Source organism: Acipenser ruthenus, chromosome 10 (assembly GCF_902713425.1).
Source record: "Acipenser ruthenus chromosome 10, fAciRut3.2 maternal haplotype, whole genome shotgun sequence".
In the NCBI taxonomy this organism is placed as follows: Eukaryota; Metazoa; Chordata; class Actinopteri; order Acipenseriformes; family Acipenseridae; genus Acipenser; species Acipenser ruthenus.
The window spans coordinates 116,244-142,545 of NC_081198.1; the positions used below are offsets into that span (position 1 = coordinate 116,244).

General features: G+C 51.7%; 2 protein-coding genes across 3 annotated transcripts; one reads left to right on the top strand and one right to left on the bottom strand.

Moving 5' to 3' along the window:
* Positions 1 to 1,534: 1,534 nt before the first annotated feature.
* On the bottom strand, positions 1,535 to 10,576 carry LOC117413754 (N-acetylneuraminate lyase). Of its 2 annotated transcripts, XM_059031375.1 has the most exons (11): positions 10,394 to 10,576; positions 8,956 to 9,026; positions 8,092 to 8,165; positions 6,975 to 7,062; positions 5,984 to 6,117; positions 5,811 to 5,903; positions 5,329 to 5,474; positions 4,371 to 4,417; positions 3,806 to 3,890; positions 3,615 to 3,654; positions 1,535 to 2,306 (listed from the first exon to the last, which is right to left on the bottom strand). In XM_059031375.1, the coding sequence occupies exons 2-11, from the start codon at positions 9,024 to 9,026 to the stop codon at positions 2,134 to 2,136; spliced, it is 951 nt and encodes a 316-aa protein (XP_058887358.1). In that variant the 5' UTR covers positions 10,394 to 10,576; the 3' UTR covers positions 1,535 to 2,133. The 2 variants fall into 2 exon arrangements, with proteins under 2 accessions (XP_058887358.1, XP_058887359.1); XM_059031376.1 differs by lacking the exon at positions 3,615 to 3,654 and having other exon boundaries at positions 2,141 to 2,306.
* A 439-nt stretch (positions 10,577 to 11,015) lies between these two features.
* On the top strand, positions 11,016 to 25,041 carry LOC117413746 (ER degradation-enhancing alpha-mannosidase-like protein 3). Its single transcript, XM_059031373.1, has 19 exons — positions 11,016 to 12,060; positions 12,179 to 12,224; positions 12,456 to 12,556; positions 13,216 to 13,368; positions 13,768 to 13,921; positions 14,152 to 14,286; positions 14,387 to 14,492; positions 14,935 to 15,032; positions 15,113 to 15,238; positions 16,294 to 16,377; positions 17,503 to 17,586; positions 17,969 to 18,093; positions 18,217 to 18,382; positions 18,610 to 18,776; positions 19,088 to 19,229; positions 19,607 to 19,798; positions 20,612 to 20,777; positions 20,966 to 21,151; positions 22,396 to 25,041. Exons 1-19 carry the CDS (start codon positions 11,951 to 11,953, stop codon positions 22,617 to 22,619), a joined length of 2,565 nt encoding a protein of 854 aa, XP_058887356.1. The 5' UTR covers positions 11,016 to 11,950; the 3' UTR covers positions 22,620 to 25,041.
* Positions 25,042 to 26,302: the final 1,261 nt, after the last annotated feature.

A 26,302-nucleotide genomic window follows, 5' to 3' on the forward strand; every position in this document is an offset into this window, starting at 1 on the left:
TCATCAGCACCTCCACCCTCTCACTGCAGCGCATCACAGTGAGATGTGATCAGCACCTCCACCCTCTCACTGCGGCGCATCACAGTGAGATGTCATCAGCACCTCCACCCCCTCACTGCGGCGCATCACAGTGAGATGTCATCAGCACCTCCACCCTCTCACTGCGGCGCATCACAGTGAGATGTCATCAGCACCTCCACCCTCCCACTGCGGCGCATCACAGTGAGATGTCATCAGCACCTCCACCCTCCCACTGCGGCGCATCACAGTGAGATGTCATCAGCACCTCCACCCTCCCACTGCGGCGCATCACAGTGAGATGTCATCATCACCTCCACCCTCTCACTGCGGCGCATCGCAGTGAGATGTCATCAGCACCTCCACCCTCTCACTGCGGCGCATCACAGTGAGATGTCATCAGCACCTCCACCCTCCCACTGCGGCGCATCACAGTGAGATGTCATCAGCACCTCCACCCTCTCACTGCGGCGCATCACAGTGAGATGTCATCAGCACCTCCACCCTCCCACTGCGGCGCATCACAGTGAGATGTCATCAGCACCTCCACCCTCTCACTGCGGCGCATCACAGTGAGATGTCATCAGCACCTCCACCCTCTCACTGCGGCGCATCACAGTGAGATGTCATCAGCACCTCCACCCTCCCACTGCGGCGCATCACAGTGAGATGTCATCATCACCTCCACCCTCTCACTGCGGCGCATCACAGTGAGATGTCATCATCACCTCCACCCCCACTGCGACGCATCACAGTGAGATGTCATCAGCACCTCCACCCTCTCACTGCGGCGCATCACAGTGAGATGTCATCATCACCTCCACCCTCTCACTGCGGCGCATCACAGTGAGATGTCATCAGCACCTCCACCCTCTCACTGCGGCGCATCACAGTGAGATGTCATCAGCACCTCCACCCTCCCACTGCGGCGCATCACAGTGAGATGTCATCATCACCTCCACCCTCCCACTGCGGCGCATCAGTGAGATGTCATCAGCACCTCCACCCCCTCACTGCGGCGCATCACAGTGAGATGTCATCAGCACCTCCACCCCCTCACTGCGGCGCAGTGCATTGTAAGAACATACGAACATAAGAAAGTTTACAAACGAGAGGAGTCCATTCAGCCCATCTTGCTGGTTTGGTTGTTTGTAGCTTATTGATCCCAGAATCTCATCAAGCAGCTTCTTGAAGGATCCCAGGGTGTCAGCTTCAACAACATTACTGTACTCTGTACTATGCTTTACTACACTTTCACCACAGCTTCAGACAACACGTGGATGCACTCTCTCATTTTGTTGTTGATCTGTTGTTAAGGGGGTAGTGGTATAAAATGTATTTGAGATTAAAGACACAGAAAGCACAAAGCATGCTCTTGCCAGGGAAGAGCACAGCCAGGTATAACACTAGCTGCAGTGGCCATGAGACACATCCTGTCCTTGAATTGCATTGTCACTATCTGTCATCTCACGTGACACGCGTGTACCACGGCAGCATCCACGGCAAACACACGCTGTTAATCAGAACATTTTATTAAAACAAACAGAGACTACATTAGTAAATAAAGACAGGCTCAGTATAATGTATGAATCATTCTCTACAGCATCTCAATGTAATAGACAGGCTGGGTGAAACAGCCACACACAGCCCTGCAAGGCAGGATAACCAACATTAGTACAGAGAATACAAGAGATTTGAAGCAGCCCTTTGCTCCTGTGGATTGTCAGTCATATTGTGTTGTGAGGAGCAGCCCATCCACATGCAGACCAGCACAGTGAAGCAGAGAGCTCAGCAGCTCCTTGAAATCAGTCAGTATTTGCACCTTTTGTATTCAAATCAAAAAGTATTTTCAATTAACTGGAAAAGCCAGATTTGGTCCAGACTTGTATATTACACTTAATTTATATAAATTTAATATTTCTTCAGTAATGCAATATGACAGTTTTCCTTATTGATTTGAATGACACTTGTGACATCATTAGAATGGAATTCCTCGAGCTCATGGCTCCTCCCCCGTCTCTCCCGGTCGCGTTTGCAAAGCTCCCTGATGAAATGTATTGCTGTGCAGTGGATAACCGAGGTGTGCTTCAGATGGGGACACTGCAGCGATAGCAATCAGACTCCCATTGCACAGTAGTTTGGGGTCAGGAGCCCCAGGGTTCTCTCCAGCTTGTCCCGGATCTGCTCGGTGCGCTCCTGGGAGCCCTGGAGCAGGGGGAGCCGCGGGGGCCCGAGGGGCAAACCCGACAGCACCAGCATCAACTGCTTATTCACAGCCAAGTCAAACCCTGCAGGAAGAAATAAGAGAACATGAGAAAACACGAGAGGAGAAAGCGAGAGGAGAACACGAGAAAACACGAGAGGAGAACACGAGGAAACACGAGAGGAGAACACGAGAGGAGAACACGAGGAAACACGAGAGGAGAACACGAGAGGAGAACACGAGGAAACACGAGAGGAGAACACGAGGAAACACGAGAGGAGAACACGAGATAACGAGAACACGAGAGGAGAACAAGAGAGGAGAACAAGAGAGGAGAACAAGAGAGGAGAACACGAGAGGAGACAGAAAACACGAGAGGAGAACAAGAGAGGAGAACAAGAGAGGAGAACACGAGAGGAGACAGAAAACACGAGAGGAGAACAAGAGAGGAGAACACGAGGAGACAGAAAACACGAGAGGAGAACACGAGAGGAGAACACGAGATAACGAGAACACGAGAGGAGAACAAGAGAGGAGAACAAGAGAGGAGAACACGAGAGGAGACAGAAAACACGAGAGGAGAACAAGAGAGGAGAACACGAGATAACGAGAACACAAGAGGAGACAGAAAACACGAGAGGAGAACAAGAGAGGAGAACACGAGAGGAGACAGAAAACACGAGAGGAGAACAAGAGAGGAGAACACGAGATAACGAGAACACAAGAGGAGACAGAAAACACGAGAGGAGAACAAGAGAGGAGACAGAGAAAACACGAGAGGAGAACAAGAGAGAACACGAGATAACGAGAAAACACAAGAGGAGAACAAGAGGAAACACGAGAGGAGAACAAGAGAGGAGACAGAGAAAACACGAGAGGAGAACAAGAGGAAACACGAGAGGAGAACAAGAGAGAACACGAGAGGAAAACACGAGAGGAGTACACAAGAGGAAACACAAGGGGAGATTGGAGGGTGTGGATGTTATTTACAGACATTGTCTGCCTTGAACCTGCCTGGCCATGTGGACGAGGTCATCTGAATGAGGGAGTGAGAGGAGATGGAGGGATGTAAAAGAGGAGAGGGAGGGCATTGCCTTGTTTTTTTATAGCTGGCTAATGAACATGGTAAGTGATGTGGGGGGGGTACCCTCCTGCTGAAATAGTTTCTAATAAGTCCACAACCTGCCCTTCCAGACAGCATGCATCTCACAATGAAATCATGTCAGTTTGATGGCACGCATGCAGCACTGCTATACTCCAGCACACTGCTGCTAGAACTCCATGGGCTGCAATCACCAGTTTATCTGTGCTCTGATTGGCTTGGAGGAGTAAACTCTCCTGTGCACGGATTGGATAGGACCTGGCACAATGATTCTGAGGGGGAGGGACTCACCAAGCTGGAAGGCAAAGCTCAAGACTTCCTGCGTTTGGAACTGAAGACAAAAAAAAAAAAGAAACACACACGCACATGATTCCAATGAGACTAAAGAGGGAGAGAACTTCACAGATCTGCATGATCTCATGGCTCCTATTGGAAACATCAGCAACACCAATATTGTGCTGAAGACACCGTGTGATCATTACCTGGATCTTCCTGGCCTGGGCGACATCTCCCTTCTCAAAAGCAGCCAGCATGCCATTAACCACGCTGCCCATGTAATTGTAGGTGCTGCAGCAACAGAGGGGGAAACACACAGTCAGAGACACAGGTCTGGAGCCTTGCGGGCAACAAAACCTCTTTATTAACAACTCTGACAGAAGACATCCCAAGAGATAAACAAGAGCTCAAGATTGAATAGACACAAACAGAAAAAACATCCCATTCAAAGCCATTCCTTCATACAGAAGCACATTGCTATAGGCAATGCAGGGCTGAGTGAACATTGCAGGAGCTGCTGCAGAAGAGATGCACAGACAGCAGCTCAGATTCACCCTGCGAGAGGAGCCAGTCGGGAGCCTGTGCAGGGAGCCTGTGCGGAGAGCCTGTGTGGAGAGCCTGTGCGGAGAGCCTGTCTGGGGATCCTGTATGGAGATCCTGTATGGAGATCCTGTGCGGAGATCCTGTGTGGACAGCCTGTGTGGAGAGCCTGTAGGACAATGCCACTGGGAAAGACAGAATTGGCAATTGGACAGAAACTGTGATGCTTACCTGCCAACAGCACCATGTGCTCCCAGAACCAACGCTGACAGCAATTGCTGAAAAAGAACAAAAACAACACATCATGATGGACATGAAACTACAATGGAGAAACACACAGCCACCCTGCACACAGTCACCCTGCACACAGTCACCCTGCACACAGCCACCCTGCACACAGCCACCCTGCAGACTGCACACAGCCACCCTGCACACAGCCACCCTGCAGACTGCACACAGCCACCCTGCACACAGCCACCCTGCACACAGCCACCCTGCACACAGCCACCCTGCAGACTGCACACAGTCACCCTGCAGACTGCACACAGTCACCCTGCACACAGTCACCCTGCACACAGCCACCCTGCAGACTGCACACAGCCACCCTGCACACAGCCACCCTGCACACAGCCACCCTGCAGACTGCACACAGTCACCCTGCACACAGCCACCCTGCACACAGCCACCCTGCAGACTGCACACAGTCACCCTGCACAGTCACCCTGCACACAGCCACCCTGCAGACTGCACACAGCCACCCTGCACACAGCCACCCTGCAGACTGCACACAGCCACCCTGCACACAGCCACCCTGCACACAGCCACCCTGCAGACTGCACACAGCCACCCTGCACACAGCTACCCTGCAGACTGCACACAGTCACCCTGCACACAGCCACCCTGCACACAGCCACCCTGCAGACTGCACACAGTCACCCTGCACACAGCCACCCTGCAGACTGCACACAGTCACCCTGCACACAGCTACCCTGCACACAGCCACCCTGCAGACTGCACACAGTCACCCTGCACACAGCCACCCTGCAGACTGCACACAGCCACCCTGCACAGTCACCCTGCAGACTGCACACAGTCACCCTGCACACAGCTACCCTGCAGACTGCACACAGCCACCCTGCACTGCACATTCCCAGCACAGCCCCTGGAGGGAGACAGAGCGCAAGCCTACCTCATCCACCCCGTAGAGCATTGGCCAGGACCGGGGACTGCTGTGGACACACTGGCCGAAGTCCAGCAGGTCTCTGCTGCTGAACTTGAGTCCCTGGAAGGAGGGGATGAGCTCCTGGGCCCCCTGCAGGACAGCCTGGGCACAGACTGCAGAGAGATAGGAATGGGCTCATTCAGAACACCAGGGTTAGTGGGCAGGATGCACACTGCTGCTGCATCACCACCGCAGACCACATAGTTAACAGCCACAGGACAGGGCTTTGGGGTGACTCTCTGCACTCTCTGTGGAGTATTCTCACTCCCTGCCCATGTCTCACTCTCTGTGGAGTCTTCTCACTCCCTGTCCGTGTCTCACTCTCTGTGGAGTATTCTCACTCCCTGCCCGTGTCTCACTCTCTGTGGAGTATTCTCACTCCCTGCCCGTGTCTCACTCTCTGTGGAGTATTCTCACTCCCTGCCCGTGTCTCACTCTCTGGTACTCACTCTTCACTCCTGTGACGTCGGGCAGGTGGTAGTAGTAGAACGGCACGTGTGGTGCTGCTGAAGCCACTTCCTGTAGAAACTGGAGCAGAGCACCTGGAAGGGGAGGAGACACAGAGAACAGGGTCAGCTGCCTGCAGCGCCATCCAGTGGACAGAGTGGAAAAGGGCACTCACCTGTACTGGGAGGTTTGAAGAAGGAGGGAGATATCACTGCTATCCCGTCAGCCCCGATCCCAGCTGCATGCCTTGCCAGCTCCTGAGACTCTCTCAAACTCAAACATCCCACATGAACAATCACATGATCCACCCTGTGCACAAAACACAATCACACAGCATGAGCAATCACATGATCCACCCTGTGCACAAAACACTGAATCACACAGCATGAGCAATCACATGATCCACCCTGTGCACAAAACACTGAATCACACAGCATGAGCAATCACATGATCCACCCTGTGCACAAAACACAATCACACAGCATGAGCAATCACATGATCCACCCTGTGCACAAAACACTGAGTCACACAGCATGAGCAATCACATGATCCACCCTGTGCACAAAACACAATCACACAGCATGAGCAATCACATGATCCACCCTGTGCACAAAACACAATCACACAGCATGAGCAATCACATGATCCACCCTGTGCACAAAACACAATCACACAGCATGAGCAATCACATGATCCATCCTGTGCACAAAACACTGAGTCACACAGCATGAGCAATCACATGATCCACCCTGTGCACAAAACACAATCACACAGCATGAGCAATCACATGATGCACCCTGTGCACAAAACACTGAGTCACACAGCATGAGCAATCACATGATCCACCCTGTGCACAAAACACTGAGTCACACAGCATGAGCAATCACATGATCCACCCTGTGCACAAAACACTGAGTCACACAGCATGAGCAATCACATGATCCACCCTGTGCACAAAACACAATCACACAGCATGAGCAATCACATGATGCACCCTGTGCACAAAACACAATCACACAGCATGAGCAATCACATGATGCACCCTGTGCACAAAACACAATCACACAGCGTGTCAAAACAATATGAAACATACTGTCCCACCTCCCCTACGGACAGCCACAGCTCCCCAACACCTTACCAGCTGTGGTGGCCGCAGTATTACTCACTTGCCCTTGCCCTGTCGGCACCACTCCTCTGCCAGCGCCTTCCTCTCATCCACGCTGAGCGACATGCCCTCGCCAGTGGTGCCGTTCACTGTGGAGAGAGGGGAGCGATCACAGGTGTGCGGTCACAGGGGAGTGGTCACAGTAACATTCAAATTTAAAAATAATATTTTCTTTGGAAACACTGCATAAAAGAAGAACATTGTGCTGCTGTGAGGCTCTATGAACACTGTGCTGCTGTGAGGCTCTATGAACACTGTGCTGCTGTGAGGCTCTATGAACACTGTGCTGCTGTGAGGCTCTATGAACACTGTGCTGCTGTGAGGCTCTATGAACACTGTGCTGCTGTGAGGCTCTATGAACACTGTGCTGCTGTGAGGCTCTATGAACATTGTGCTGCTGTGAGGCTCTATGAACACTGTGCTGCTGTGAGGCTCTATGAAGAACATTGTGCTGCTGTGAGGCTCTATGAAGAACATTGTGCTGCTGTGAGGCTCTATGAACACTGTGCTGCTGTGAGGCTCTATGAACACTGTGCTGCTGTGAGGCTCTATGAACATTGTGCTGCTGTGAGGCTCTATGAACACTGTGCTGCTGTGAGGCTCTATGAAGAACATTGTGCTGCTGTGAGGCTCTATGAAGAACATTGTGCTGCTGTGAGGCTCTATGAACACTGTGCTGCTGTGAGGCTCTATGAACACTGTGCTGCTGTGAGGCTCTATGAACACTGTGCTGCTGTGAGGCTCTATGAAGAACACTGTGCTGCTGTAAGCCTCTATGAAGCTGGAGTTGCTTTTCAATATCTCTGGTCTACTCTTAACTGTGCACTGGCTCAGACTGGACTGTGCAGCATGTCCACAATACCTGGGAAGCAGATATATTGATTTTCATGGTGGCTTCTACAATAGGAATTCTCTTACTGTGACCAAGGCAATCTCAAGGGATGTTATAGAAACAGTCAGCAAGACTCAAACAGAACCCTGGAGAAGGCTCTCCAGAGCCTCTGAAACATGTGCTGTCACTGGAGGCAACTGCTCTTAAATAAATCCCAAATATATAGGAAAAGGGAAACCCTTTCCAGGACCGTCAAAGCGGTTTCACTTTCCCTGCAGTAACTTACCGAATATATTGTGAATGCCTTGCTTCAACACAAGGTAGTCGACATACGGACCAATCACAGAGAGGTTCACATCCCTTTAAAGAGAAGACATCAGTAAACACAACCGCAATGCCAATCTGACCAATTCTTCAAACAGGCCATAGAAGCACCAGAAGATGTCTTTATATATAACAAGCCTTGTGTCTGTGCAGCGCGGAGCCCGCGCCTCAGAGCAGGCTGCGTTGAGTCGCAGTGAACTCTGCACTGCAGCGTGGTGCACGTGGTATTCTACTGTTACACTGTGCACTGAAAGTGTGATAATCCCAACAGCCCCTTGTGAGCCTGTCCTGTGCTGTGCTGTGCTGTCCTGTGCTGTCCTGTCCTGTCCTGTCCTGGTATAGAGACTGCACCGACCAGCCCGCACAGTCTGCTGTCTACAGTCTCATATATTTACAGCTTACATCTTGTTAGGATTGGAAAAGTCATGTAAAAAATGTCACTGTCAGAATTTCATAATCAGAACAACTGGGTTATTAGTTCAGATAATAAAAGTTTGACTGTACTGGCCAGCCAATTGTTTCGTTACTACCAACATACCTTGTAATTGTTTAAGAAATACTAATAATACTAATACTAATAATAATAATAATAATAATACTAATAATAATAATAATAATAATAATAATAATAATACTACTACTACTACTAATAATAATAATAATAATAATAATAATAATAATAAATCTAAACAGCAGGATTTGATTTCAGTAATAAATCTAAACAGCAGGATTTGATTTCAGTAATAGCGAGCCCTCACAGAACAGGACTACAACCAGCGGGAATGAAGCAGGCCGCAGGAGCCTGGCACTTTCCTGTTGGTCTTACCCCTTGGCAGTCATGGGGGTGAAGGTGGCAGCCACCAGGCCAGTCAGGGCTTTCCGGGGGGGCACTGCCATCTGCGGAGGAAGAGAAGACATGCCACAGTTACCAGCAGCATGGGGGGTGGTCTGTAGTGCTTTTGTAAGAGGGGAAGGAGGCTGGGTGTGAACCAGCGACCCAGCGCCATGCAAGCGAGTCTCTTAACCACGATGCAAGAGAGACTCGCCTGCATTCGTGCATTGAGCTTTTAACCTCATCTCATCTCACAGGCAGGGGGCAGGATCCCTAACAGCAGTGATCACACAACACTGCAGCCTGATATCCTTTAGTGAGACAGGCTTATGTGGTGCACACTTTGAACCTGTGGATTTTCTAAAGACTCACTGCAATCACACTGTTCATTAAAGACTCACTGCAATCACGCTGTTCATTAAAGACTCACTGCAATCACGCTGTTCATTAAAGACTCACTGCAATCACGCTGTTCATTAAAGACTCACTGCAATCACGCTGTTCATTAAAGACTCACTGCAATCACGCTGTTCATTAAAGACTCACTGCAATCACACTGTCCATTAAAGACTCACTGCAATCACGCTGTCCATTAAAGACTCACTGCAATCACGCTGTTCATTAAAGACTCACTGCAATCACGCTGTTCATTAAAGGTATTGTACGTGGATTTAAGTTGTTTCTCACGTGTTTAAAGGTTCTTTTGTTTCAATAGGAGCTCTATGCACCAGTAACCCCGCGGACTCTTCATTTCTGTTCGCATGGTATTCTGCGATTCGCAACCTGCTGTTAACACCGCATGAGCGGCTTCTTCTAGTTGTATTTCTGTATTTAATGTGTGTTTTGTTCCACGTGCAGTACTGTGTTCAGTGGGCTGGCAATCGGACCCAACATATAAAAAGGCATTATCAAAATACATTGACAAGGTCTTCGATTGTGTGACAATACACATGTACATTGTGAACAAAATACACTAGGTTGATCTATCTTGGCAAATGCACGCTACAGAAAATTAAAAACAATTCGCTCCACAAGTGAAGCCCCCGCGCGTGGAGGGAAGGGTGGGAATGCTGTGGTCATCGCGATCCTGCTCTCTTGTCCACGGTTAGCCTGCCTAACAGAGTCGGGAGCGCCGGCAGCGCTGTTTAGGATATGAAACATGAGGATATGACGGGACATCAGGGAACTATTTCAACACAGCGCCAGCCACACTGGAAACACACAACGCATCGCATCACATCCTAGATTTAGACCCTATCTTAAAATAACCGTGCTGCTAAATACTGCTGTTCTTTGTATGAAAACAATATAAACTTGTTTTGCTCAAAGCCCCACCCCCAGTCTTTCTGTAGGGGTCGTTCTTGTTTCGGGGGGAGCACACACCCCACTTCAAAACGGATACAAAAAGAAACCCAAGCTTTTCTATACCCACCTTGTGCGTGCCTGCGCGCTGGGCGGGCTGCTTGTCACTGGACCGGTTCTGTTCACTCGTCCACTCTGACCCGTGAGCGCTGACCCACACGACTCAATCAATCTTGGCTCGTGAGAAACTCATGACCGGCACATAGCCAGGTGCATCTTGGGTGTTGTAGTTCCTTATTCCCAAACACGTTTCACGAGAATCAGACGTGCGCTTCCCCCCCGCCCCCCTCTGGCTCGCCCAATGACACGAGTGCTGCAGGGCGGGGTCTGGAACAGGATGCGGAAGTGAGGATGTCACGGCCGGTTGTATAACATCGTCGTCATTATTAGCAGTCGGTGCTGGAAGATGTCAGATAGCGGGGTAGGGACGGATACACGGCGGGGATAGCGACCGAGAGAGCCGGGCTTCAGAGAGAAGGAGGGAGCGAGCCGGGGCAGAGGGAAGCGCAGTACTGCGGGGTACGCGGCAAACCCCGGAGAGGGAGGGAGAGAGAGAGAGAGAGAGAGAGAGAGAGAAAGAGAGAGAGAGAGAGAGAGAGAAAGTAATAAAGTCGAAATAGAGACAGCGAGAGAGAGCCCGTGCTCGTTCTTGACTCGGGTCACCAGAGCAGAGGGTTAGGGATCGAATCTGGTTCAGAAGAGAGAGACGGGAAGAAAGAGAGAGAGAAGTCCTGTAAAGAAAGGATCCGGGATCGACGCGGCGTGTGTCCGGTATCTTGACACGCCTCGTACGATTGCAGTTTGTTTGTCGCTGTGCTGGAGAGAAAGAGGTATCGCCCACTCGCACACTCTTCTGTTTGTGGACGGAGATCGGTGTATCTCTGATGTGGAGGAAACTTCCACCTGGCTGCTCCTGGTTGTGTGTGCTGGGTATGGGGGTCTGTCGGGATCAGTTCACCGTGCAGGTACGGTAGTGTGTCGCGGTCAAGCGGAACATGCTGTGTGTTATTATATAACCTGCAGCTCCCTTCGGCCGGACAGCATTGACCTGCTTGTGTGTTTACACCAGCAAGCGCTGTGATTCACACGCGGTGACGTGGCCCGCTTCGCGCAGCTGAACTGGTTATGATTTCATAAACAAGATGCATTCTCATTATTATTTGTGGTTCTGTTTTATACCATACTGACGTTTGAAGTGTTTGGTTTCTTTTCAGTTCGAGAGATTTGCTGAATGCAAATAGGATTAGGTAGTTAAACAGGTCTGGTCAGGGTCTGTAGTTGCAATAAGCCAGGAAGCGCTGATCAGAGTGCGCTGTGTTTACTGAGAGCGTTCATTATGAGAAGTAACAGGCGCAGCTCGGAGCGTGCGCGCTGCTAGCACGTTACACGCCAGTCTTTCTGATTAATCACACTTAAACTACTGCTTCACTGCAAGCAAACCGCGCTCCTTATCGCGCCGACAGTATCGAGGAGTCGGTGCGCTGTATTTAGGCTGCACCGGAAGGAAAGGAACAGCGAGGTCACAACAGAGATCCCGGCGGAGTCTGTCACACCCGCCCCGCTTCAGAGGTACCGCTCTGCAGTCTCATCCCCGGGTCCTGTTGGAAGCGAGCAGGGAGGCATTGCCATGACAGCGCCGCGATGCCGTGCAGGGTGGCTGGGGAGCACCGTGCTGCTACTGGGAGCCCTGCTGGGACTGGGACACGCCATGACCAAAGAGGAGAGACACAAACTCAGGTGAGAGTCACAGTGCGGGCCTGGGGGCAGGGTGCTGTAGAGACTGGGAGGCAGTGAGGTCTAGGGGTTACAGCTATTAGAGCCAGTTGGGTAAATAACTTCTTTGCTTTTCTTTCAGGGATCAAGTATTGGAGATGTTTGACCATGCATATCAAAACTACATGGTAAATACTGCATACTTTACAACAAGACTTAGAAACACAGTAAACATTACAATGAGATTAATCTCAGTTGCATAAGTATATATCTCAAATCAAATCGGCTTTACATGCTTGGAATATCCCAGGGAAGCAGTGGGTAGAGTTGAGATACTGCCTGTGTGTCTCTCACTCTCTCACTATCTCCCTCACTCTCTCTCCCTCACTCCCTCACTCTCTCACTCCCTCTCCCTGCAGGACCATGCCTACCCTGCAGACGAGCTGATGCCTCTGACCTGCCGGGGCCGGGTTCGAGGGCTGGAGCCGAGTCGAGGGGATGTGGACGACGCGCTGGGCAAGTGAGTGGACAGAGTGACAGACAGACACAGCGCTAGACCCTGATATTGATGCGATCCAGCCCTCTGAAATGTCTTTATAATATACAGCGCTAGACCCTGATATTGATGCGATCCAGCCCTCTGAAATGTCTTTATAATATATAGCACTAGACCCTGATATTGATGCGATCCAGCCCTCTGAAATGTCTTTATAATATACAGCACTAGACCCTGATATTGATGTGATCCAGCCCTCTGCTTGCATGGTACAGCACTCTAAATAAACAGTATTCTCTGTGTAACACACAGCTGTGCTTGTGTAACTGGACAGGGGCTGGGCACGAGCAGGTGTGGCTGTAGAGCTTTTAACCTCACCGATGGGGTAGAATCCAAACAGTGCGTCACACAACACTGCCTGTCACACCAGCAAGCAGGGCTAACACACAGGGGCTGCAACACTGCCTGTCACACCAGCAAGCAGGGGTAAAACGCAGGGGCTGCAACACTGCCTGTCACACCAGCAAGCAGGGCTAACACACAGGGGCTGCAACACTGCCTGTCACACCAGCAAGCAGGTGTAACACACAGGCATTGCCCCTGCAGGCTCCAGAGTCTGGCAGCGCTGCTCAGAGACAGCCTGCTGCTGCTGCTCGGTTTTTAATTGTGTTTCTCTGCCCCAGGTTCTCCTTGACGCTGATAGACACAATGGACACTCTAGCGGTGCTGAATAAGCCTGTGGAGTTTGAGGAGGCAGTGCGGAGGGTTCTGCGTGATGTGCGGCTGGATAACGACATTGTGGTGTCTGTGTTCGAGACCAACATCCGAGTGCTGGGGTGAGGCTCGCTGTCTGCTTACTCAGTGTGGGGGCAGCAATGGGCTAGACCTGCAGTACAGTGAGCTTGTGTGTGTGCCTTCCAGACTGTGAAGCTGTGTGTGTGTGCTGGATCAGAGAATGGGTTAGGGTGAGGCTTGTTTATAATGCTGATGATGTGTGTGTGTGTTTGAGGCTTGTTTATAATGCTGGTGGGTGTGTGTGTGTGTGTGTGTGTGTGTGAGGCTTGTTTATAATGCTGGTGATGTGTGTGTGTTTGAGGCTTGTTTATAATGCTGGTGATGTGTGTGTGTTTTTTTGAGGCTTGTTTATAATGCTACTGATGTGTGATTGTGTGGGACACAAAGTCTTCAGAAACTATGGGCTCCGAGTGACCTCTCCCCCCTCCCCCTCTCGGCAGGGGTCTGCTAGGCGGGCACTCCATGGCCCTGATGCTGCGTGACGGGGGACGCTACATGCCCTGGTACCAAGACGAGCTGCTCAGCATGGCCAAGGAGCTGGGGCTGCGCCTGCTGCCTGCCTTCAACACCTCCAGCGGACTACCCTACCCCCGGGTACGTACCCCTCCACGGACACGCCTTAGCCAGGACTGGAAAGAAGACTCCCATTGCACAGCGGTGTCACCCCTTCCAGGTTTTACTACGACGAGCTTGATTGAACTTATTGAACTCCTAGTGAAACCAGGAAAGGATCAAACTGCTGTGCAACGGGAGTCTTCTTTCCATCCCAGCCTCTCCCCTGGGGGCGGGTTTGTTGCTGTACTCACCGGCTCTCCTCCCCGCAGATCAATCTGAAGCACGGTCTGCACAGCCCCGAGTCCCGCACCGGCACGGAGACAGACACCTGCACCGCCTGCGCTGGCACCATGATCCTGGAGTTCGCTGCCCTGAGTCGCTTCACTGGAGAGCCGGTCTTCGAGGTGAGAGCAGCTGAGATCACGAGCGATCAGTGCTGCTGTTCTTGTTCTTGATTCTCAGTGATCCCCTCCTTCCTTCTCTCCTGTCTGTCTGTCTGTTCAGGCGCACGCTCGCAGAGCCCTGGACTTCCTGTGGGAGAAGCGGCAGCGCAACAGCAACCTGGTGGGAACCACGATCAACATCCACACTGGAGACTGGGTGCGAAGGGGTAGGTACTGGGACTGGACTGGGTGCGCAGGGGTAGGTACTGGGACTGGACTGGGTGCGCAGGTGTAGGTACTGGGACTGGACTGGGTGCGCAGGGGTAGGTACTGAGACTGGACTGGGTGCGCAGGGGTAGGTACTGGGACTGGACTGGGTGCGCAGGGGTAGGTACTGGGACTGGACTGGGTGCGCAGGGGTAGGTACTGGGACTGGACTGGGTGCGCAGGGGTAGGTACTGGGACTGGACTGGGTGCGCAGGGGTAGGTACTGGGACTGGACTGGGTGCGCAGGGGTAGGCACTGGCAAGTGCTTCGTGCTCTCTGCCACCTTCCATGTCTGTCCCCCTGTCCGTCCGTCTGTGTGTCTGCCTGCCTGTCTGTCCCCCTGTCTGCCTGTCTGCCTGCCTGTCTGCCAGTAATACAGACTGCTTGTTTTGTTCCTCACAGACAGCGGTGTGGGGGCTGGAATCGACTCCTATTACGAGTACCTGCTGAAGGCTTACATCCTGCTGGGAGACGACAGCTACCTGGAGCGCTTCAACACTGTGAGTGTCTGAGCTGTGTGTGTGCCTGTCTCTCTGTGTCTCTTTCCCACGCTGACCCCTCTGTCCCCCTGGATCCTCAGCACTACTCCTCCATCATGAAGTACATCAGCCAGCCTCCGCTCCTGCTGGACGTGCACATCCACAAACCCCTGCTGAACGCGCGCACCTGGATGGACTCGCTGCTCGCCTTCTTCCCAGGACTGCAGGTACCACCCCCAGCACTCTGCACTCCACACTGCACCCCTATACTCCACAGTGCACCATTCACTCCACACTGAACCCTACACTGCACCCCTACACTCCACACAGCACCCTGCGCTCCACACTGCACGCTTAACTCCACACTGCACCCCTACACACCACATTGCACCCCTACACACCACACTGCACCCCTGCACTCCACAGTGCTGCACCCTATACTGCACCCCTACACTTCACACGGTACCCTACACGGCACCCCTACACTCCACACGGCACCCCTACACTCTACACTGTACCCTACACTGCACGCTTAACTCCACACTGTACCCTACACTGCACCCCTACACTCCACACTGTACCCCACACTGCACCCCTACACTCCACACTGCACCTCTACACTCCACACTGCACGCTTAACTCCACACTGTATCCTACACTGCACCCCTACACCCCACACTGTACCCCACACTGCACCCCTACACTCTACACTGCACTCCTACACTCCACACTGTACCCTACACTGCACGCTTAACTCCACACTGTATCCTACACTGCACCCCTACACCCCACACTGTACCCCACACTGCACCCCTACACTCTACACTGCACTCCTACACTCCACACTGTACCCTACACTACACGCTTAACTCCACACTGTACCCTACACTGCACCCCTACACTCCACACTGCACCGCTACACTCCACACTGCATCCCTACACTCCACACTGTACCCTACACTGCACGCTTAACTCCACACTGTACCCTACACTGTACCCTACAATGTACCATACACTGCACCCCTACACTCCACACTGCACCCCTACACTCCACACTGTACCCTACACTGCACCCCTACACTCCACACTGTACCCTACACCGCACCCCTACACTCAACATTGCACCCCTACACTCCACACTGTACCCTACACCGCACCCCTACAATCCACACGCACCCCTATCCCTCACATCCACAAACACATTTCAATATGACATGAACAAGTTAAAGACTAGCTTTGAATAGCTGTGTGTGCCGCTGAGTGCTGCTGTCCGTCTCCGCAGGTGCTGAAAGGGGACATCAAGCCGGCGATCGAGACGCACGAGATGCTCTACCAGGTCATCAAGAAGCACAACTTCCTGCCGGAGGTAAGGCTCTGTCAGCAGTGTGTGATTGAAACTGCATCCCTGTGCTCGCAATGCTGGCTCTGTCAGCTGTGTGATTGAAACTGCATCCCTGTGCTGGCCATGCTGGCTCTGTCAGCTGTGTGATTGAAACTGCATCCCTGTGCTGGCCATGCTGGCTCTGTCAGCTGTGTGATTGAAACTGCATCCCTGTGCTCGCAATGCTGGCTCTGTCGGCTGTGTGATTGAAACTGCATCCCTGTGCTGGCCATGCTGGCTCTGTCGGCTGTGTGGTTTCCTACAGGAGCCTGGCCAGCGCTGGTTTGGTCCGTGTCTCGCTCTGTGTGGTTTACTACAGGAGCCTGGCCAGCGCTGGTTTGGTCCGCGTCTCGCTCTGTGTGGTTTCCTACAGGAGCCTGGCCAGCGCTGGTTTGGTCCGTGTCTCGCTCTGTGTGGTTTACTACAAGAGCCTGGCCAGCGCTGGTTTGGTCCACGTCTCACGCTGTGTGGTTTCCTACAGGAGCCTGGCCAGCGCTGGTTTGGTCCGCGTCTCGCTCTGTGTGGTTTCCTACAGGAGCCTGGCCAGCGCTGGTTTGGTCCGCGTCTCACGCTGTGTGGTTTCCTACAGGAGCCTGGCCAGCGCTGGTTTGGTCCGCGTCTCACGCTGTGTGGTTTACTACAGGAGCCTGGCCAGCGCTGGTTTGGTCCGCGTCTCGCTCTGTGTGGTTTCCTACAGGAGCCTGGCCAGCGCTGGTTTGGTCCGCGTCTCACGCTGTGTGGTTTACTACAGGAGCCTGGCCAGCGCTGGTTTGGTGCATGTCTCGCTCTGTGTGGTTTACTACAGGAGCCTGGCCAGCGCTGGTTTGGTGCATGTCTCGCTCTGTGTGGTTTACTACAGGAGCCTGGCCAGCGCTGGTTTGGTGCATGTCTCGCTCTGTGTGGTTTACTACAGGAGCCTGGCCAGCGCTGGTTTGGTGCATGTCTCGCTCTGTGTGGTTTACTACAGGAGCCTGGCCAGCGCTGGTTTGGTGCATGTCTCGCTCTGTGTGGTTTCCTACAGGAGCCTGGCCAGCGCTGGTTTGGTCCACGTCTCACGCTGTGCAGCTGTGTTGTGTTGCTGCTTCCTGACTCTGTCCCTGTGTGTTCCAGGCCTTCACCACAGACTTCAGGGTGCACTGGGGCCAGCACCCCCTGCGCCCCGAGTTCGCTGAGAGCACCTACTTCCTGTACAAGGTGCGTGACCCCCCCTTCCTCCTCCTCCTCCTGCTCCTCCCTGCACTGAGGATGAGATTTCTGTCCCTCATGCTGTGGACTCTGTGGACTTACTTTCTCTAAAAATGTAGGCTTTCCTTTCATACCCTTGGTGTGTGGATGTAACTGCAGGAATGGGAATACGACTCCAATTGCATAGCAGTTTGACCCATTCCTGGTTTTGCTAATAAGTAATAACACACCTGAGCTTGTTACCTATGCACTGGATAATCAAGGTTGTATTAAATGCTGGAATAGGTGATCCTTCTATGTCACAGGGATGTATTTCATGGAAATGCATCCCTGAGCTACTGTAGTCAAAGAATGGAGAATAATGAAGCGTCATTGCTGCCCCCTCTCCCAGGCCACAGGAGACCCCTACTACCTGGAGACGGGGAAGACCATCCTGGAGAACCTGAACAAGTTCGCCCGAGTTCCCTGTGGCTTTGCTGCCATGAAAGACGTGCGGACCGGCAGCCACGAGGACCGGTGAGAGTGACTCCCAGCGCCAGCCCCTGTGTCTGTCTGTCTGTTCCACAGTGCCTGTGTGTGTGTGGGTGTCTCTGAGACTCTCTCTCTCTCTCACTCCTTGCTCTCTGTCTCTCTCTCCAGCATGGACTCGTTCTTCCTGGCTGAGATGTTCAAGTACCTGTTCCTGCTCTTTGCTGACAAGGAGGACCTGCTGTTTGACATGGACCACTACCTGTTCACCACCGAGGCCCACCTGCTGCCCCTCTCGCTGTCCACCTGCAACCACACCGGGACCCGGAGGAACAAGGTGAGCAGGGCTGGAAACCAGACTCCCATTGCACAGCTTTACTAGGAGTTTAATGAGAAACGCCAGAGCTTGTTACCTGTACACTGGGGCAAATCAGGCTCCTAGTAAAACCTGGAATGGGTGAAACTGCTCTGCAATGGGACTCTTATTGCCATCCTTGGTGAACTGGTCTCTCTCTCTCCTCCTCTCTCTCTCTCTCTCTCATGCTCACCTCTTTCTCTCTCCAGACTGCCCAGGAGCTGCTGGATCTGGCTGATCTGGACGACAGTAACTTCGACTGGTCCTGCCCCAACACACAGGGGCTGTTCCCAAACAACCCCGCCTTCGCACGCAGCATCCGAGAACCAATCCAGAACGCGGTGGACAAGAGCTGCCCCCGGCCCGGCCCCCGCGGGTGAGTTCTACAGAGAACGCAGTGTTAGTCTCGGTGCACACTCACAAACACGTCCGCTTTATTTAGCATGTGAAGCTGTCCAGGGGCATCCCAAGGACAGTAACCAAACCACACCGTCCAGCAGCTCTCCACGCTGCAGCACTGGCAGCTGGCTGTACCTTTGTTTGCCTGTCTTGTGTTCTTTGTGTTCACCCCTCTCTGTGTCTCTGTGTGTTCACCCCTCTCTGTGTTCTGTGTGTTCACCCCTCTCTGTGTCTCTGTGTGTTCACCCCTCTCTGTGTTCTGTGTGTTCACCCCTCTCTGTGTTTCAGGGACTCTGGCCCTCAGCCCCCCCTCCGAGCGAGGGACTTCATGGCGAACAGCCCCGAGCAGCTGGAGCTCCTGCGCAGGATGGGGATCAGTCTGATCCACCTGAAGGATGGCCGAGTGCAGCTGGTGCAGCACGCCACGCAGGTCACTACACCCTCGTCTCACTCTCTCACTCTCAATCCAGCATGCCACGCAGGTCACTACACCCTCACCTCACTCTCTCACTCTCAATCCAGCACGCCACGCAGGTCACTACACCCTCGTCTCACTTTCTCACTCTCAATCCAGCACGCCACGCAGGTCACTACACCTCCTCACTCTCTCACCCCCTCTCTCTCACTCTCTCCAGGCTGACAGTGCTCTCTCACCCCCTCACTCTCTCACCCCCTCTCTCTCTCTCTCCAGGCTGACAGTGCTCTCTCACCCCCTCTCTCTCATACTCTCTCTCTCTCTCTCTCTCTCCAGGCTGACAGTGCTCTCTCACCCCCTCTCTCTCATACTCTCTCTCTTTCTCTCTCCAGGCTGACAGTGCTGTTGATGCGGAGGACGGCTTGCGCTTCATGCAGGAGATGATCGAACTCTCCAGCCAGCAGCAGAAGGAGCAGCTCCCCCCTCGTGCTGTGCAAATCATCTCACACCCCTTCTTCGGCAGAGTGGTACTGACCGCGGGACCTGCACAGTTTGGGCTGGACCTGTTCAAAAGCAGTGTGGGGGTGTGTAATGTTCAGCCAGGGAAATGGGAATGTATTCATTTGAAAGATTAGGCAATAAGCAAGTATAATTAAGAATGAGTCTGTCTGTTCGGCTCCTGTTTGTTATGTGCATAGCTCATCAGCTTCCCAGTGAGAGTCCTGTTTCAACTGTGGTGCTGACGCTGAAGTGATTGGGTACCAGGAAGCAGAGGCAGTGACTTCATATATACAGGGGTGGGAATAACACTCTGACTGCAGAGCAGTGTCACCCATACCAGGGTTTACTGTAAGCTTGACTAACCCCACTGTAGAGGTAGCAAGCTCAGGTGACTCTTACTTCCATCCCTGTAACATTGTCTTGTATATGAATATCTGCATGTTCTGAATCAAGATACTCAAATACTAAGAACATAAGAAAGTTTACAAATGAGAGGAGGCCATTCAGCCCATCTTGCTCGTTTGGTTGTTAGTAGCTTATTGATTCCAGAATCTCATCAAGCAGCTTCTTGAAGGATCCCAGGGTTTCAGCTTCAACAACATTACTGGGGAGTTGGTTCCAGACCCTCACAATTCTCTGTGTAAAAAAGTGCCTCCTGTTTTCTGTTTTAAATGCCCCTTTATCTAATCTCTATTTGTGACCCCTGGTCCTTGTTTCTTTTTTCAGGTCAAAAAAGTCCCCTGGGTCGACATTGTCTATACCTTTTAGGATTTTGACTAGCAATTAATCTAAATATCTCCAACAGCAGAGAAACAGTAAAGGGCACTGGAGGTAATGTTGCTGTTAGTAGTGGAATATGAAATGGATTTAAGTGTGGTGTGTTAAACTCTCTGCAGGCGCGGGGCTCTGTGGCACTGACCGAGCCTTTCAGTGGCTGCTCCGAGGTGACCAACCCAGACCTGCTGGCCGGGCGCATCGCTCTCGTGCAGAGGGGCCAGTGCATGTTCGCAGAGAAGGCAAGGAGCATCCAGCGAGCCGGAGCCATAGGGGGCATTGTCATCGGTGAGGAGAGGGGTTTATATAGGAGCCACAGGGGGCATTGTCATTGGTGAGGAGAGGGGTTTATATAGGAGCCATAGGGGGCATTGTCATCATGAGGAGGAGTTGTGTAAGGTGTTCATCCCTATTGGTTGATCAGTTTGTGTTCCTGTGTTCCTATTGGTTGATGGGTGCATGTTCCTATTGGACAGATGATAACGAGGGCAGCAGCAGTGACACGGCACCCCTGTTCCAGATGGCGGGGGATGGGAAGAGCACTGATGACATCACCATCCCGCTCCTCTTCCTCTTCAACAAGGAGGGCAAAATCATCCTGGATGCGCTGAGAGAGTACAGAGAGGTGGAGGTGCTGCTGTCTGACAGAGCCAGGGACAGAGGTGAGAGAGAGGGGAGAGTACAGAGAGGTGGAGGGGCTGCTGTCTGAGAGAGGGGAGAGGGGGAGGATACATTGTAAACGGGAGAGAAAGAGAGCAGCCCTGCTATTCTCTGACTGGGGGAGGGAGGCTAGAGGCCCTGCATTACCGATCCAGATCCACACCCCACAAGCAGAGACCCTGCAAAGACGGGCCTAGCGGAGCCCCCGGCTGCTGTAACACTGTCCACCTGTGAAGTGCCTGGCACTGTGCTTCAGTTGAGTCCCTGCCAGCTGCACTGCACACTGTGAAAGCAGTGGCGTGTTGGAGGCAGGATAAGAGTTGCCGCCCTTCCCCCGGCCCAGGCACCGCCCCTGTGCAGGCAGGGCTGTACTTGTCTGTAACGCTCGTGTTGCTTCTCTCCCTCGTGCCTTCATGCTGGATCTTTTAGAGGCGATATTTAAAGGTAAAACACTCCCCAGCTACATTCTGGAGAGCAGTAAGTACCTTCCTTCCTTCTGTTCACCCGTGTGTTAGACTAAACATTGAACACTGAGCAGTGTCCTGCCCTGCAGCCTCTGCACTGATCACAGAGCCTGGTCTGCCTGTTTCCTCACTGCGTCCCGCACTGATCTGCACAGAGCCTGGTCTCCCTGTTTCCTCTCTGCGTCCCGCACTGATCTGCACAGAGCCTGGTCTGCCTGTTTCCTCACTGCGTCCCGCACTGATCTGCACAGAGCCTGGTCTCCCTGTTTCCTCACTGCGTCCCGCACTGATCTGCACAGAGCCTGGTCTCCCTGTTTCCTCACTGCGTCCCGCACTGATCTGCACAGAGCCTGGTCTCCCTGTTTCCTCACTGCGTCCCGCACTGATCTGCACAGAGCCTGGTCTCCCTGTTTCCTCACTGCGTCCCGCACTGATCTGCACAGAGCCTGGTCTGCCTGTTTCCTCACTGCGTCCCGCACTGATCTGCAGTGTTTAGGGAGAGCTGTGCAGAGCGCAGACTGGGGTTCCTTCTTTATCTACATGTAACCCTTATTACAGGAGCTGCTGTCTAGTGGCTCTGAGTGTTGGGGTAAGATCTGGAAAGTGGCCATTGAGTTACCCTGGCTGGTTAAGGGGGTCAGTGGGTCTGTCTGTGTGTGTGTGTGTCTCTGTCCGTCTGTGTGTGTCTCTGTCTGTGTTTAGGTTTGCCTCTGTGTCTCTTGTTGTTTTTAGTTCACCTGAAATACTTAAAGAAAGTGAAATTCAGTCTGTCTCTCTCCCAGGTGCTGACACGGAGAGTCCCCACTCTAAACCAGAGGAATCCTGCTCTGCTGCGGAGAGGGGGGAGTGTGCAGCCAGCCTCCCCCCGTCAGGCACACAGCAGCAGGAGGCTGTGGACACAGAGACAGGACTCCAGCGGGACACTGGCCAGGACCCAGAGTCCATCCTGTCAGACTGGAGAGAGGACCTGGAGGTCTTCCAGCAGATGGAGAAGGACGAGCTGTGACCACCCCTCTCCCAGGAACGCATGTGGTACAAACCAGAACAAAGCAGAGGCAGCTCACTCGGGGATCGTTCCAAAAGGACTCCAGAAAGGGGAGGAGCCTGAGGGAACATGAACACTGTCTTCCAGAGGAGGATTAGAATATTCTGTGTTTATTGGACAGAGTGTAACTGATAAAAATAAAATCCAAACGCAGGAAAGGGTGGGGGGGGGAGATGAGCTGCAGCACCGTTAAACAGATTCTAATTAAATATTTTTTAGATATATATATATATTTTTTTTTGATTATCATGGGCAGGGGTCTCCAGCCCTGGTCCTGGAGAGCTGCAGGGCGTCTGGTTTTCATTTCCACCGAGTTCTCTGTTACTTGATTGAACCGATTCACGTCTTAATCAGTCCAGATTAACATGTTCCAGATGTTTAGCCATTGCTGATGAAAAGGCACCTAGAAAGCCTGCAGGACTGGGCTGTGCAGGACCCGGGTGGAGATCCTGCTCCAGGGTTTCTAATTGGCTGACCAGTGGAGATGCTTCATAGATCCCGGTTTTCTGTTGATTTTGTTACGAGTGAGTGAGTGAGTGAGTGAGTGAGTGAGTGAGTGAGTGAGTGAGTGAGTGAGTGAGTGAGTGAGTGAGTGAGTGAGTGAGTGAGTGAGTGAGTGTATAGGGCTGGTCTGTGTGCTGACTCAGAAGACTGAGTTCCATGCAGGAGCCAGCCCCCTATGAAGGCTGGGAGTGGACCAGACCGTGAGCTTCCCAGGTCTGTCTCTGCTGTCCATCTGGACCCCAGTCCAGTCCTTTGCTGGGTGAGCTGGCAGCGATGTGACGGTCATGCTTCACTTTCCCAGGTCTGTCTCTGCTGTCCATCTGGACCCCAGTCCAGTCCTTTGCTGAGTGAGCTGGCAGCGATGTGACGGTCATGCTTCACTTTCCCAGGTCTGTCTCTGCTGTCCATCTGGACCCCAGTCCAGTCCTTTGCTGAGTGAGCTGGCAGCGATGTGACGGTCATGCTTCACTTTCCCAGGTCTGTCTCTACTGTCCATCTGGACCCCAGTCCAGTCCTTTGCTGGGTGAGCTGGCAGCGGTGTGACTAACAATCCATTCCCAGTCTCATTTTTAATAGGCTGTTTTGTGCATTAGAGCTGCCCACCAGCAGAGGTCAGTGTTGTCTGTTGTTCATTCCTACCTGGCATTGCGAGAGAGTGCTGTCAGTGTAGGACAGGGGCATTCATCTGCTGTAGATTTGTAACTAGGGGAGGGGTGGGTGCTAACCTTGCTAATAAGACTTGTGTTATATTTGTAATTGGGGGTGTAAATTGCTAAAATGTATATTATTATTATAATTATAATAGGATGATGTGTATGAAATACTGTCTTTAAATGAACAGGTCTATGATAAAGGAATGTGATTTTCTTTTTTTATTTCAAGGGGGTATATGTGAGCTGATGGGATAAAACCCCAATGCTGCTTCATCAAATAATTCTTTTAGCTTTCATTGTTAGGCGTGGCTTTTATCATTTCAATAGTGTTTAATGAGGAATCAGCAGCAGCCCGTCTATCACCTTCATCCCTGTGCAAACAAAGGAATATTCATGCTATGCAGTCTGATCCATTCCTGGTTCAATAAGACACCCCTGAGCTTGTTACCTACACACTGTGGCTACTCAAGCTCCTAGTAAAACCTGGAGTGGGTGAATCCGCTGTGCTTCCATGGCTGGTAGCTGACCCTGTGCAATGTGATCCCTGGCAGCCAGGCTTCTCCTGCAGTGTTTGAGTGTGAGGCGAGCTCCCTGAGGGACTGTCCACAGTGTGCTCTGCTCCAGTCCAGGTATTGGTTCCAGCCACACCTCCCCGAATCCCTGCACAGATCCTGGTATTGTTCGAGACAGTGCAGAGCGCTTTGCTCCTGGAAACGTTTTGTTATTTGGGGCTCTTCAAAAGGGTTTACTCTGATCTTTTATTTCTGGTAACTCCTGGTTTTGAAAACTCTTTATTTTACAAAACTAGAACAAACAGTGCGTGATATAATCCCAGTTCAGGACCTCACACAGAGGCTTGACTCGCCAGCTACAACACAACTAGATCTGAACCTGTCCTGATGGACACAGAGGTTGTAAAGGCAACCTCTTATTTGTCTGCCTTTCAAAATGAAAACGCTGCTGATCGGCAGGGTTCTAATCTAGAGGGGGTTCAGTGGTTTTGCAGAAACTCCAAGTCTGTTCTAAACAGGGGGAACACTACAGATAACAGAAGTGATTATTTTTTATGTTTAATGCAAAACATTTTGAATCTGATGTGTGTATAAAACCTGATTATTATTTCAAAATTGCAGAGAATGTTTGTATTCCTTTCTCAGAACATTCCTTACCTTTTATAAATCCTGTAATTAACAAAGCTGAATTAAAGGAAAGTCGTTTCAATGAAATGCAAGTTTGGTTTTTTTGTTTCTTTCTAGCTGTACCTGTGCAGCTGCTCTGCCTGGCTGGATAGAAATCTCTCTGCTCTAATCAGCTTTACTATCTGCAGTCCTGTGTGCTCCTGCCCTCCTGTAGCACACGATCATCCAGAGACACTGTCTATAGAATCTGTAGCACACGATCATCCAGAGACGCTGTCTATAGAATCTGTAGCACATGATCAGCCAGAGACGCTGTCTATAGAATCTGTAGCACACGATCATCCAGAGACACTGTCTATAGAATCTGTAGCACACGATCATCCAGAGACACTGTCTATAGAATCTGTAGCACACGATCATCCAGAGACACTGTCTATAGAATCTGTAGCACACGATCATCCAGAGACGCTGTCTATAGAATCTGTAGCACATGATCAGCCAGAGACGCTGTCTATAGAATCTGTAGCACACGATCAGCCAGAGACGCTGTCTATAGAATCTGTAGCACACGATCATCCAGAGACACTGTCTATAGAATCTGTAGCACACGATCATCCAGAGACACTGTCTATAGAATCTGTAGCACACGATCATCCAGAGACGCTGTCTATAGAATCTGTAGCACACGACCATCGAGAGACGCTGTCTATAGAATCTGTAGCACACGATCATCGAGAGACGCTGTCTATAGAATCTGTAGCACACGACCATCGAGAGACGCTGTCTATAGAATCTGTAGCACACGACCATCGAGAGACGCTGTCTATAGAATCTGTAGCACACGATCATCGAGAGACGCTGTCTATAGAATCTGTAGCACACGATCATCCCGAGACGCTGTCTATAGAATCTGTAGCACACGATCATCCAGAGACGCTGTCTATAGAATCTGTAGCACACGATCACCCAGAGACGCTGTCTATAGAATCTGTAGCACACGATCATCCAGAGACACTGTCTATAGAATCTGTAGCACACGATCATCCAGAGACGCTGTCTATAGAATCTGTAGCACACGATCAGAGACGCTGTCTATAGAATCTGTAGCACACGATCACCCAGAGACGCTGTCTATAGAATCTGTAGCACACGATCATCCAGAGACGCTGTCTATAGAATCTGTAGCACACGATCATCCAGACGCTGTCTATAGAATCTGTAGCACACGATCACCCAGAGACGCTGTCTATAGAATCTGTAGCACACGATCATCCAGAGACACTGTCTATAGAATCTGTAGCACACGATCATCCAGAGACGCTGTCTATAGAATCTGTAGCACACGATC

What these genes read in the sequence shown, in the direction of transcription:
- LOC117413754 (XM_059031375.1), bottom strand. Translation starts at nt 9,026, where the DNA reads ATGGCAGTGCCCCCCCGGAAAGCCCTGACTGGCCTGGTGGCTGCCACC. An exon ending in ACCCCCATGACTGCCAAGGG is followed by an intron (nt 8,166 to 8,955) that starts GTAAGACCAACA and finishes TTCTCTTTAAAG; the next exon opens with GGATGTGAACCTCTCTGTGA. An exon ending in AGGCATTCACAATATATTCG is followed by an intron (nt 7,063 to 8,091) that starts GTAAGTTACTGC and finishes CTCTCTCCACAG; the next exon opens with TGAACGGCACCACTGGCGAG.
- LOC117413746 (XM_059031373.1), top strand. Translation starts at nt 11,951, where the DNA reads ATGACAGCGCCGCGATGCCGTGCAGGGTGGCTGGGGAGCACCGTGCTG. An exon ending in GAGGAGAGACACAAACTCAG is followed by an intron (nt 12,061 to 12,178) that starts GTGAGAGTCACA and finishes CTTTTCTTTCAG; the next exon opens with GGATCAAGTATTGGAGATGT. An exon ending in TGGTGCAGCACGCCACGCAG is followed by an intron (nt 19,230 to 19,606) that starts GTCACTACACCC and finishes TTCTCTCTCCAG; the next exon opens with GCTGACAGTGCTGTTGATGC.